Source organism: Vigna umbellata, chromosome 1 (genome assembly GCF_029865625.1).
Source record: "Vigna umbellata cultivar VRB3 chromosome 1, Vumbellata_1.0, whole genome shotgun sequence".
Classification (NCBI taxonomy): Eukaryota; Viridiplantae; Streptophyta; class Magnoliopsida; order Fabales; family Fabaceae; genus Vigna; species Vigna umbellata.
In genome coordinates this window covers 67,726,196-67,739,510 of record NC_142165.1, presented here as the reverse complement: position 1 = coordinate 67,739,510, position 13,315 = coordinate 67,726,196, and the positions used below count along the sequence as shown (strand labels likewise).

The 13,315-nt window shown below is 41.7% G+C and overlaps 2 protein-coding genes across 2 annotated transcripts; both read left to right on the top strand.

The window, feature by feature from the left end:
• Positions 1-1,717: 1,717 nt before the first annotated feature.
• On the top strand, positions 1,718-2,410 carry LOC148206132 (uncharacterized). The gene is made up of 2 exons (XM_088106730.1): positions 1,718-1,864; positions 1,958-2,410. Exons 1-2 carry the CDS (start codon positions 1,718-1,720, stop codon positions 2,408-2,410), a joined length of 600 nt encoding a protein of 199 aa, XP_087962856.1.
• A 666-nt stretch (positions 2,411-3,076) lies between these two features.
• LOC148206131 (uncharacterized) lies at positions 3,077-3,736 on the top strand. The gene is made up of 2 exons (XM_088106727.1): positions 3,077-3,196; positions 3,272-3,736. The coding sequence occupies exons 1-2, from the start codon at positions 3,077-3,079 to the stop codon at positions 3,734-3,736; spliced, it is 585 nt and encodes a 194-aa protein (XP_087962853.1).
• The last annotated feature ends 9,579 nt before the right edge of the window (positions 3,737-13,315 follow it).

Here is a 13,315-nt window from a genome sequence, read left to right as displayed (position 1 = left end):
CTTTACCTCTTATACACTTGTGTGTTGAGTGAAACACTTTACCTAGTGAGGAAAGATTCCATAAGCACATGAACATCCATGATTAATTGATTGATCATTCATGAAAAATAGCATTTGTTGGAACTTAAATGACTTTGTGAACACTAAAGCATGTGCACATCTTGAATTAACTCTTGGTCATAAGTTTGAGTGAAGTTATTACTTATCTTGAAAAGAGGATTTTGAATGAGTGAACCATCATATGAATTGGTTGGAGATGGAGTTACATTTTGTTTGCTTGAGGACAAGCAAAGTTCTAAGTTTGGGGTTGTGATAACAGTTGAAAAACTGTTATTTTCATGCTTAAAAGTGATACTAAAAGCAACCTTTAGACTTAGAAACTAGCTTGAAATCATGCATTTTGTTTATATTTTAAGAAATAAGAGAGCTGGACAGGTTTATGCTTGATTTGAGTGTTTTTGTGCAGGTTTTGAGGTGAATTTGGTGAAAGAAGTGAAGAATGAGAGAGAGGACATTAGAAAAGACAAGAAAGAGTGTAAAAAGAGAAGTCGAAGGCACCGCTCAGCGGCAAACTACCGCTGAGCGGCACTCAAGAGGTGGCGTTGGAACCGCTGAGGGGCAAATGGCCGCTGAGGGGAAGAAAGAAGACGCGTAACCACCGCTGAGCGGTAAATGGCGCTGAGCGGCACTTTTTGGGCTTGGGCTTTTGTAATCTTTTGTAACTCTAGATTAGTATATAAGGGCTTGCACGTCCTTTAGTTAGAGATCTTTGGCAGAAACGAGGCAAACACTCTCTCTTTCACCCCTTTGAAGGAGGATCTTGGATGCTCAGGCTACCTCTTCCACTTTATTGGGTTTATTCTTTCATACTTTCATTGTTATTCATCTAGGTTCACCATGAATATGGTGAACTAAACCTTGTATGTTTGTTGGGGAATCAATGTAATCTCTTGAAGCTCTCATATATGGAATCTGTTGAGTACATCTTTGAATTAAGACATATGCTTTCTTTCATCATTAGTTAGGGTTTTTCCTCTTTGCTCAATGCTTGCATTGTTTAACTCATTCTAATGCATGATTATTGGTTTTGTCGATACGGACACGTACGGGGAAGTCTAGATCTGGGGAATTTCTCCCAATATTATACTGACAATATTCTATTGGTTGCCTTTAAGCTCCTGCACTCATGAACTAATCATTAGGAATGCTAGGAATTGTATGAACTATTTGATTAGGGAGAAGCCATCTAGAATGGTACATTAGAGAGTGGCATTAACAATGATGATTTGAATGTTGAATTCCTAAAATATATGAGAGTGGATGAGATGAAATTGACCCCCAACAACATATTCATTCATATATTCCATTGAAAGTGTTTATCTTTTGTCTTTGCCATTGATCAAAATTCATGCATACATGTTTATTTTCTGTCTTGCATTTTAAACTCAAATATTTCGTTTGTAAGTCTTAGTTAATCAAGAAACCACATAACTAAACTAGGCCGTGAGTCCTTTGGGAAGAACGATACTTGGTCTTACCAAGTTTTATTACTTGAACGATTCGGTCATACTTGCCGATTGTGAAACAAGTTTGTGACATCATATTTTGGTGCTTACAAATTTGTCCATCAGAAGTTCAAAGGCTAGTAGGATGTTTAACCTCCTTATCTAGGTTTATTCCCAAATTAGCCGAGCGTATACACCCTATAATGAGGATAATGAAGAAAGATTCCCAGGGAAGCTGGAGTGATCAGTGCGAGGAGGCCTTTAAAGGGGTTAAAGCAATTCTTACAGAACCGCCTGTCATGGGAAGGCCGAAACCAGGACATGTGTTGCAACTTTTCCTAGCGACGACAAATGAAGCAGTTAGCGCTGCCTTGGTGCAGGAGATCCCACAATTTAAACTAATCTATTTTGTAAGCAGGAGTCTCAAGAATGCTGAGAATCGTTATCAGTAGGTGGAGAAAGTGGCTCTGTCCTTACCTAATGCCGCTCGGAGACTTAGACCATATTTCCAAGGGCATCAAGTGGTGGTTAGAACAGATAATCCCGTAGCCAAAATGTTGCGAAAGCTCGACTTGGCTGGTAGAATGGTGGGATGGTCGGTAGAGCTTTCGGAGTTTGATTTGCATTACGAGCTGTGCGGGTCGGTAGGAGGTCAACATTTGGCTGACTTTGCTGTTGAGTTACCCGTAGAGGGGGGAGCAGGATGTTGGAGGCTTTATGTTGATGGGTCGTCTAATAAAAATGGTGGAAGAGTAGGAATTGTCCTAGAAGGACCGAAAGGCCTACTTGTTGAGCAGTCACTACTTTTTAGGTTCAAAGTCAGTAATAATCAAGCGGAGTATGAGGATCTGTTAGCGGGCATGGAGTTGGCATGTGACTTGGGAGCCGAATTTCTTGAATGCTAGACGGATTCTCAATTGGTGGAGGGGCATACGAAGGGCAATTTTCAGGTCAAGGATGATTAATTATTGCAATACTTTCGCAAGGCTAAGCAGTTGGAAGCCCAATTTAAAGCTGTAGAGATGAAGCATATTCCTCGGGAGGAAAAAGTTCGAGCAGATAGGTTGTCCAAGCTGGCTGGTGGAAAGGAGAAGGAGCAATTGTCTTCTGTTATCAGACAAGTGTTAATGAAACCAAACATTGAGTGCATTCATGTGTGTAACACCATCGGGCAAAACGATTGGAGGAAGGAAGTGATTCAACTGATTAGGGAGCAGGACGATGGGAGAACCCTTCCGGTGAAGGAGGTGAAGAGAATTGCTAGATACATCATTGTGGGAGAGGATTTGTACAAAAGAGGTTATACCACCCCAATGATGAAGTGTTTGTCTAAGGAGGAGGTTGAGTACGTTATGAGGGAGTTGCACGAGGGAATTTGGGGCAAGCATACGGGTGGTCGAGCGCTAAGAGCCTGAGTATTGAGGGCATGTTTCTTTTGGCCAACGATGGAGAAAGAATGTGGTGATTTCATGCAAAAGTGTGCAAGTTGCTAGAAACATGGCAATATTTTCAATGCCCCGGCAACGGAGTTACATGGTTTGTTTTCCCCTTGGCCGTTTGCCTAATGGGGAATGGATATTGTGGGACCTTTCCCCATCGGTCGGGCACAAAAGAAATTCTTACTGGTAGCAGTGGATTACTTCACTAAGTGGGTGGAAGCCGAACCTCTAGCAAGCATCTCGGCTGCCCAGGTTTAGAAATTCGTTTGGAGGCTGATATGTCGCTTTGGCTTGCCAAAAACGATTGTCACTGATAATGGTAGACAGTTCGTGGACAAAAAACTTGTGGCTTTCTATGGAAACTTGGGGATTACTCCTATTACGAGCTCGGTGGAGCATCCTCATTCGAACGGACAGGCCGAAGCAGCAAACAAAATTATTGTTCAGGAGTTGAAGAAGCGGGTCGGGGAGGCAAAGGGGGCTTGGGTGGATGAGCTACCACAGGTATTGTGGGGTTATCGTTGTTCCCCGCATGACACTACAGGAGAGTCGCCTTTAAATTTAACATATGGGACAAATGCAATGTTGCCAGTGGAAGTAGGAGAGCCAACTGTAAGAAGACAATTGGGAGATATGACTTTGAGTGAAGAACAATTAAGGACCAACTTAGGTGTACTGCACGAAAGAAGAGATGTGGCTGCCGTACGGAGAGAAACTCAAAAAAGGTTGGTGGCGCGCAGGTATAACACGAAGGTGCGACCAAGACAATTTGTTGAAGGTGACTTGGTATGACGCAAAACATCTGATGCTCGGAAAAAGGCAGCGCATGGGAAGCTAGCAACTAATTGGGAAAGACCGTTCAGGGTCCGAGAAAGCTTGAATAATGGTGCATATCGGCTAGAACACCTGATCGGGAAGATCATACCTAATACATGGAACACATCTGACTTGAAATATTATTTTAGTTAAATGATTGTTGCAAGATTGAAATAATGAATAATATCAATTTTCCTTATTTCTCTTGTTGGGTGAAAATTTGGTAGGCAATGCAGGAACTCAGGAAAATGATTCCTACCTCAAGACGTCCGGGGGGAAGTTAGAAAAATGACTTCAAAAATCTCCGTTCAATGCAGGAAGTCAGGAAAATGACTCCTGCCTCAAGACGCCCGGGGTGAAGTCAGAAAAATGACTTCAGAAATCCCCGCTCAACGTAGGACGTCAGGAAAATGACTGCTGCCTCAAGAAGCCCGGGGGAAGTCAGAAAAATGACTTCAGAAATTCTCGCTCAACGTAGGAAGTAAGGAAAATGACTCCTGCCTCAAGACGCCCGGGAGGAAGTCAGAAAAATGACTTCAGAAATCCCCGCTCAACGTAGGAAGTCAGGAAAATGACTCCTGCCTCAAGACGCTCGGGGGAAAGTGATGACAAATTTATGAACACCGAAAAACGGCGCCAAAAACTTGTTTAACCCTCGGCAAGTGTGACCGAATCGTATCAAGTAATAAACTCGGTAAGACCAAGTATCGTTCTCCCAAAGGACTCACGGCCTAGTTAGTTATATGATTTCTTGATTATTTAAGACTTGAGAACAAATTGTTATAAGTTTCAAATGCAAAAGACAAAAAGTAAACATGTATGCATGTGATGATCAATGGGAAAGAAGAAACAAATCACGTGAATTGAAATATGTGGATGAGTATATTGTTGGGGCAATCAATTTCATCTTATCCACTCTCATATATTTTAGGAATTCATCATTCTTTTCATCAATGTTAATGTCACTCTCTAAATTACCTTAAACCCGATGTCTTGGCGAAGAAAGCCTAATCATAATCACTAGTTTACAATGTCTTGTCTCCCTAGCCATTAATCATGCATTATAGTGAACAGAAGCTTAACGGAAACCAACCATCATATTCCTATGTCTAGGTTTATACTACTTTTGGGAGAGTTTCCCCGGATCTAGATTTTCCGTATGTGTCCATATCAATAAAACCAATAATCATGACATCGAATGAGTTAAACAATGCATGCTTTGAGGAAAGAGGAAAAACCCTATCTAATGCTGAAAGAAAGCATGTATCATAAATATGATGTTTAAACACAAAATTCCATATATGAGAACTTCAAAAGATTTCATTGATTCCCCAACAACAATACAAAGTTTAGTTCACCATATTCATGGTGAAACTAGATGAACAATAATGGAAGTATGGAAGAGATAGAAAAACCCTAGAAAGAGAAGAGGAGAGCCGTCACCATCTCCAATTCTACCCCCAAGGGGTGAAAAGTGTGTTTTGCGTCTTCTCCAGCAAAGGATACAAACCCTAGGACGTCCTAAAGCTTATATACTATTCTAAAAATTACAGAAAAGTAGGCCCAAGCCCAAAATAATGGCGCTCATCGATAAAATACCGCTCAACGGTAAGTGCATGTGTTGAATTCTTCCCCTCAGCTCCACTTTCACCCCTCAGCGGTGCCAACGAGTGTTAAGTAGTGTCGCTCAGCCGTAAAATGGCGTTGAGCGGTACTTGTGGCTTCTCTTCTTTTGCACTTTTTGAGTTCTTTTCTGATTCCATCTCTATCCTTCTTCACTTCTTTCATCAAATTCATCTTAAAACCTGCATAAAACACTGAAATCAAGCATAAACCTGTCCAACTCTCTTATTTCCAAAAATATAAGCAAAAACATGATTCCAAGCTAGTTTCTAAGTGCTAAAGGTTGCTTTTAGTATCAATTTTAAGCATGAAAATAATAGTTTTTCAACTGTTATTAGGAAGTTAGAAAAATGACTTCAGAAATCCTCGCTCAACGCAGGAAGTCAGGAAAATGACTCCTGCCTCAAGACGCACGAGGGGAAGTCAGAAAAATGACTTCAGAAATCCCCGCTCAACGCAGGAAGTCAAAAAAATGACTCCTGCCTCAAGACGCACGGAGGGAACTCAGAAAAATGACTTCAAAAATCCCCGCTCAACGTAGGAAGTCAGGAAAATGACTCCTGCCTCAAGACGCTCGGGGGAAAGTCAGAAAAATGACTTCAGAAATCCCCGCTCAACGCAGGAAGTCAGGAAAATGACTCCTGCCTCAAGACGCCCGGGGGGAAGTCAGAAAAATGACTTCAGAACTCCTCGCTCAACGCAGGAAGTCAGGAAAATGACTCCTGCCTCAAGACGCTCGGGGGGAAGTTAGAAAAATGACTTCAGAAATCTCTACTCAACGCAGGAAGTCAGGAAAATGACTCCTGCCTCAAAACGCTCGGGGGGAAGTCAGGAAAATGACTTCAGAAATCCCCGCTCAACGCAGGAAGTTAGAAAAATGACTCCTGCCTCAATACGCTCGAGGGGAAGTCAAGAAAATGACTAGAAATCCCCACTCAGCGCAGGAAGTCAGAAAAATGACTCCTTCGTGCCGAAGATCAAAGTGTGTCTAAAAGTGCATCTATGATTGCTTACAGGGAACATTCATTACACACGTGTATGATCGGTTGTAGGGAACATTCACTTAAAGGGAGTATTCATCGCAAGTAATAGAAGTTAGGGCAAAAATGACCATTATAAAGAGTACTTAGTTACTGCAGGCGTATAACAAAATGGCCTTTCGGCAATAGTCAGGAGTTTTTACAGAAAGCAGAAATAAGGCAAGTTGGTGAAGTGAAATTACAAGTTTAAAGGAAAGCATAAACTAGGTAGTAGTATTTCTAGCAGATGAAGAAGCATTCAAGGTGTCTTCGGCAACAACTTGATCGGTTAAAGGTGGGGATTCAGTAGGAGCGTCGACGTTAGTCATCTCTGGGATGGATAGAGTTACTAGTTGACCGTCCACCAAAACCTTCATAATGTCAAATCCAGCATAGCTCAAGGGAGTCTTAAAGAAGTAGTGACACCGAGCGATGCCTTGTTCAAAACCGATGAGGCGTTCATTACATATTTCGTCTCCTAGCGATAGGTTTTCAGCAACTAAGTATTTCCGATCAGAAAGAAGAGAATCTTTTTCTTTTACCAAAGCCTGATATTGTGAAGCAGATTTTTGAAGTTCTAGCTTTAAGTCATCATTGGATCGCTTAAGCTTGCAGAGATCATCTTGAGCTTGCGTCATTGCTGTGGTAGACTTAACCCAACTATCTTCGACAGTTTTTAGGGTCTCTTTGAGACAACGAGATAACTCAACGTTTTCCTTTTTGGAAGATTCTAGTTCTTGACGCACGGTGTCCAGTTCTTCGGCTAACAGAGACTTGGTGGAGCCAGCAGCGTAATTCATACAAATGCTAGCCCGAGCCGTGAGCTCGTAAGCCATGTCCAACGCTTCCCCGGGCGACATCTGCTTGAAAGGAGTTTTTTCCTCAAGTGTAAGGTTAAATTGAATTCGTTCGGTGACCTACACGTGCGAATCAAGAGGACCGAAAAGGTGGGGACCAGTGATCTTCCTCTTCTTATTGGAGGGAATGGATTTGTCACGAGGTATTTTCTTCTTCGAATCATCCCTTGGAACACTGGCGTTCGGGGGTTTGGTGGGAGCAGGTGAAGGCTTTTCGGTGCTTGGAGCTTTCAAGGTGGTATTTGCATGGGGGAAGGAGACTTTTGGGTGACCATCTTAGAGGAGGAAGTGCCTTCGCCTGATTTCTCTAGATCTCTCTTACGAGACATCATTCGTAAAAAAGCTTGATGTTTCTCCATCCCGCCAAATATATCTGAAATGATAAGACAAATTTAGACGAGTCAATAGTGATTGATCGACAAATAGGAAGTAAAAGACAACTTACCAAACACTCTAGCACGTAGACTGTCGGACCCAAGTAGGCCGATGAGCTTGCGAGACGAGGTCCTTCAGGGTAACTGATCGATTTGGCCAATTATATCTAGCTCTTCTGGAGTCATGTCAGTTTTAGCCTAGGAGACCACTTTCATAGGGTTTTCGGTCCAGTAAAATTGAAACTTCGGTTGGCCGTCGCTGAAATAAAATTTTGACCGGCCAGAATCTCTTATGGCAACTTTGAAAAAGTTAGTTTTGAAATATTTATACGAAGTATTAAACAGGGTAAATAGTTGCTTATCCTTTACAGGGATTAGTGAAATCCAAGATTTGTTTGGATGGGGAAGAGCGCGAAAGAAGTAGAGGAAAGAAGCTGGGGTAGGGGTTAAGATGAGAGCGGTACACAGGACGCAAAAGGCTTGCATAAAGGTCCACCCATTGGGATGAAGTTGGGTCGGGCAAATGTTTAACTATCGCAAGACACCCATTTGAAACTCAGAAAAGGGAAGGCGTACCCCTAGATCGCAAAACAAGGTAACATAAACGTACAAGTAGTTTAAACCATAACCTTCACAACCGTGACACGCTCGCTCGTTTGGTCGACATACTACTAAAGAAATGCATTCTGCATCCTTTAGATTTGTTAACAAGTTTACTCATTCAACTAATAATGTTATGGAATCACTAGTGGTGAAGTAGGGGGAGTAACAACAAACCTCATGGGGAGCCCATTGGTACCCCTTTACTGGAGAGGGTGGGTTGATCCTAGACCATTCAAGGGAGTTGTCAACGTTCAATACGATCTCACCGGAAGTATGTTTGGGACGACCACTGTTGCCCTCTGACCCTAGGATAGAGGACCCCACTGACGGCGATGACTCTACTACGTCATCAGCGTACCCACGACCTTCGCTAGCAAGCTCACTGGTAGACCAGGTGGAGGAAGACATAATCACCTTTTTTGGTAGCGAAATTCGGGGCGGGAAAAGAAGAAGGAAGGCATTGAAAATGAAGTGGACCCTATCCCTATTTATAGCCCACAAAAGCGTTTTCAAGAGTAGATCATCACCCTTCATGGTTAGGAGATCCAACGGTGGAGAAGACATGACTCTTCGCATGCAATGACGGTGTTAATACTGAAGGACACAACCTTTCAGCTCCAACAAGTATGTCATAGCCAATCCATCACCGATCATTACGATTCAATTAGCACTAGAATCATACAACCCCTTTGCGCTTACTTTCGCTCGGGGCTTGGGGGCTTATGTAGTGTACTCGGTGAGCACCCCGAAGGAACCTCAGCCTGATGAGGAGGTGGGCCGATTGGTTAGGACGGAGATGGAACAGAGGCGAATCTTAGACGGTTAATGAGCATTAAAAGTCAATCAATGCAGTGAGAAACGGAACATATAGGCATTAATGGTCAGAGAACGAACAATAGGAAATAAAATATACGGCAGGGATATGGTATTAATTAGCAGTTAACGATTATTATTAGAAATTAGGGTTATAAATATGAGATTGAGGTCCAGGTAAGAGGACTTTTTTCTGAATGATGACATCATTGGTACCTTTTGAATCAAGACTAACTTGAGCGTCGGAGTGTTTTCTTGCAGGAGACGGCCAGTCGGTATTATGGAGAAAAGCTATTTTGGTGAGGGTCGCATTGGTGCAGCAATGGAGAGGAAGGAAGAGCAATCTCGGTGATGAGAGGGTCGCACCTCCCAACAAAAGTTGTGCATAAAAGAATGCAGTATAGACTAGGCATTGACTCCTAGGTCGTCTCACAAGGACCAATATTGCGGTTCAATCTCAGATCACACACGGAAAAAAGGGGGTTTTGTGATTTTTTTGGTTGCGGTAAAATTTAAATTAAACTGACTGAAAATTAAACACGACTGAATTAAAAACGGCGAAGTAAATTCTAAAACAGTAAAATGAAATTAACACAGTGAAAATTAAATTGGAACAGTAAAAATTCAAATAAATAAATAAAAAAAATAGAATAGGAAATTGTTTCTCTCATCCAAAACCGTAGCCTACGTATTCACTTTCTACATTCAACCACTTTAACTCTAACACATTCCATATGAAACCAAAATGAAAATTCTATTCTAATACAAAAGTTTATGGCTTCTTCACGTGGTATCACACGGCATATTCTTCCAACAAGAATTCAATTCCATTAAAATAAAGTAATGAACATTGGAGCAACTATTAGTACCAAATTAGATGTATGGTTCTTTGGTGCAGTAAAAAAAATCTCCATTCCGCTACCTACTCCCATCAAATCAACAAGCACTTTGGTTAAATCAAGAAATATTCTCTTTTCTTCCATTCTTCCAGCCGCAGTGACACGTACTCCAATTTACTCTCCATCTTCATTTTTTTATTCATCACCGCATATGCTATTCTTTCCAGACAACTCTCTTTCTCATTTTAATAAATGTAATGTGCTCTTGATTAAATATGCCATGACCACTCCCCGTACTACACTTTATTCTAGCAAAACCAAACACTATTTCCTCCCAAAAGGCAACTAAACAAATATCATACTCTTTTCACACAAGCAAATAATTGATTGTGACCGTGCATGCAGTGACAAGGCTCATGGAATAAAATAAAGAAGCAACAAGTAAAACAAGCATTCAAATACAATTCTTAGTGAAGATGGCACTACATAAAAACGTTAACAGAGAAGGGAATAAAGCTATTTCAGTCAAAGCTATTTCAGTGTTTAGAATGAGCAAATGATTCTTGGTCAAGCATTAAGATACAAGCAAAACCTCTGGAAGCTGTACTCAATAAAATTTAACCAAAAGCTTCTTCTTTGTGGCAGCTAACGCACCCCCCTACTCGTTGCCCTCCAACCAGTTTTCTCTCCGAGAATTCCAGCCAAAAGAGTAGCATCCAGCCCAACGTGCAGCACCTCCTCCCTTCCTCTGCATTCAGCTCAACCATTCTCCATTCTCTCCTCCGTGGCGGCTGACCTACTCTCACTCCCTGCCCTACACTACCCTCCTCTCTCAAACAAGTGGTGGCTGGTTTTTCTTTCAACGTGTGCGCGCTGGACTGCTGGGCCGTGAAGTGATTCTGCTGGACCGTGGACTCCAAATCTCATCCTCCTTGCTTTGGACGTGCTGGACTGCACCTCTTCTTCGTGCACCTCCAAACTCAAGACCGTGAAGGCTGCTGCCGGGTGTGGGCCGTGCTTCTCCTTTGGACACCACGTGCTTCAGCTGGATGCTAGCTGGATGGAAGAAGGTGTGGGCCGCGTGCTTCTTTCTTTCAGCTGGACGTGGGCGTGGACGTGTTTCTTTCTTCAAGCTTGCTGGGTAGAATCAGCTCTCAAGGGCCGTGGAGTGTGTGCATCCAGCAAAGGCCGTGAGCTTCACTCTTTCTTTCTCTTCCGTGGCAGCTCTTCAAGACCGTGACCGAACTGGATCTGCTCTACCTCCTATTAATTGGGCTTCGCTGCTGCTGTCCATTGAAGCCTCCCTCTTTGTGCCAAGCTGCTGGACCGCTTCTGGATGTAGAATGGATGAGCTGCCTCACGTGCTGGAGCGTTGCTGGATGCTTCAAGTTAATTTGTCCGTGGGCCCCTTGTGTAGAGTGCTGCTGCCCTGGACGTGTGTGTGGAGTGTGCTGGGCCGTGTTGCAGCTGTTGCGTGTCCAGGCCGTGCACCACTTCTCCCCAGGACGTCACCAAGCAGCTTCAATTCCCTTCACGTGTTGCTTTCTTCCCTTGATGGACTAGGCCGTGATGTCCAGCCTTTTCCAGTGCTCTAGCGCCACTCTTTTAAAAACCCAAGAATTCCTTTGTCCATTGTGGGCCGTGGCTTCACTCTCTGATGATTGCTAAAATAAATTTTCCATGGGCCCAAGCCATGTGTAACCTGCTGCTGGTTCCGTGTGTCCATCATACAATTTTCAATTGGAAATTCAATATTTTGCTGACTTCTTTCCTTGTGCAAAGTGAAAATAAATTTTCATTTTTGTTTCTCATTTTAGTTTAAATTGAAATTGATGAGAAATTTCTCTTTCAGTCCCAAAATATTATCCAACAATTTCCCTACAATTAATAATGCAAATAATTAGTCTCAGATAATTCAAATTAATTAAAATACGAATTTCTGATCAAATTGAGCACAATTAGGAAAAATGGGAAAATACTGGACATTTAAGCACAATTCCCCGATTAATTCTAGCACAATAAACTAAGTGAAGTGAACAAAATATGGACTCATCAAAATAGACCACACTTAGTCTTTTGCACTCCTGGGCAAAATCAAGACGCAAATCAAGGAATAGTTCAGAGGACATCCAGGGAGATGACACAACTCAGCAAACACAAAACAAAGACTAACAATGACAGAAACAGAATTACACAGTTCTCAAGGAATCTGGACCAAGAAAGGAAGTAGACAATATCCAACACATAATCAAAGATAGCAGATACTCATGAAATCATCCAAGCAATTCAAAACATGGCAAAATGATCAATCAGTTCAAGAGGTGAATCAAAAGCAACAGAAACTCACAAATGCACACAATCAGTGTTTCTCTCAAGTGTTTAAGGTAAATCAATGTCACTCAATGCACTCAAGAAAGCAATCACAAATGGACTTGGCAAGCCTCTAATATCAACACTCAAGCACATACGCATGTTCAAATCAAAAGGTCTTTTCATGGTTGTAATGGGGCCAAGGACAAGGGAGGATATATCTAGATAAGAAACTACAAACCATAAGGAACAGAGGAGCAATGGGGAACAAGTGTAAACACATTCAAACACACCCACAACCTCTAATTCCATCCTCTTCTTGACTCCATTATTCACAAATATTTTTTTTTTATTTTTCTCATTTTTCTCTACTTTTTTTTTTTCATCCTATCTCTTTTCTTTTCCCTCTTTTCAAAACAAAATTGTAAAAGACAAGATACACATATATTTACCAAAACAAAACAAGAAGAGGAACCAACTAGCCAACTCATCAGAATCCCCAAGGAGACCACACTTGTTCCCAAAACACTTCCAAAGCTCCAAAATTCCCTAAGGTTAAGGTAATCATGGTTTTTCACTTAGGGCTAGTTTATGAGCATTCAAAACAAAGAAATGGGGGAAAGTATAGGCTCAAAAAGGGTTTTCAAAGGATTAGAGCAAGGTAAGCTTATTTGGCTAGAGAGGCTCAAGAACAAAAATGCCTTTATCACTTCCAAACATGCATATCAATCAAGAATTTTCAACAAGAGTCAAGCCAAGGCATATGTGCAAGCAATCAAGAGACATATCACACACAAGAAAGAACATCAAGTGGCTCAAATCTCACACAGGGTAATTGTCACAATCAATTCAACCTCTCAAACATCATAATCATCTTCCAAGCAAAGAAAAGCAAGGAATCCAACATCTCAGAGTATCAATGAAGTGAAGGAAAACTGACAACCTAACCACAATCCAGAATTTACGAAAAGCATGCAAAACTGTACACAAGACACAACAAAAACTACCTAGAAAAGAAAAAAAAAATTTAACACGGAAAACAAAAACTAACAAAGAAAAATCAGAATCTCCCCCAATAGACCACACTTAAACCACACAGTGTCCTCAATGTGTCATA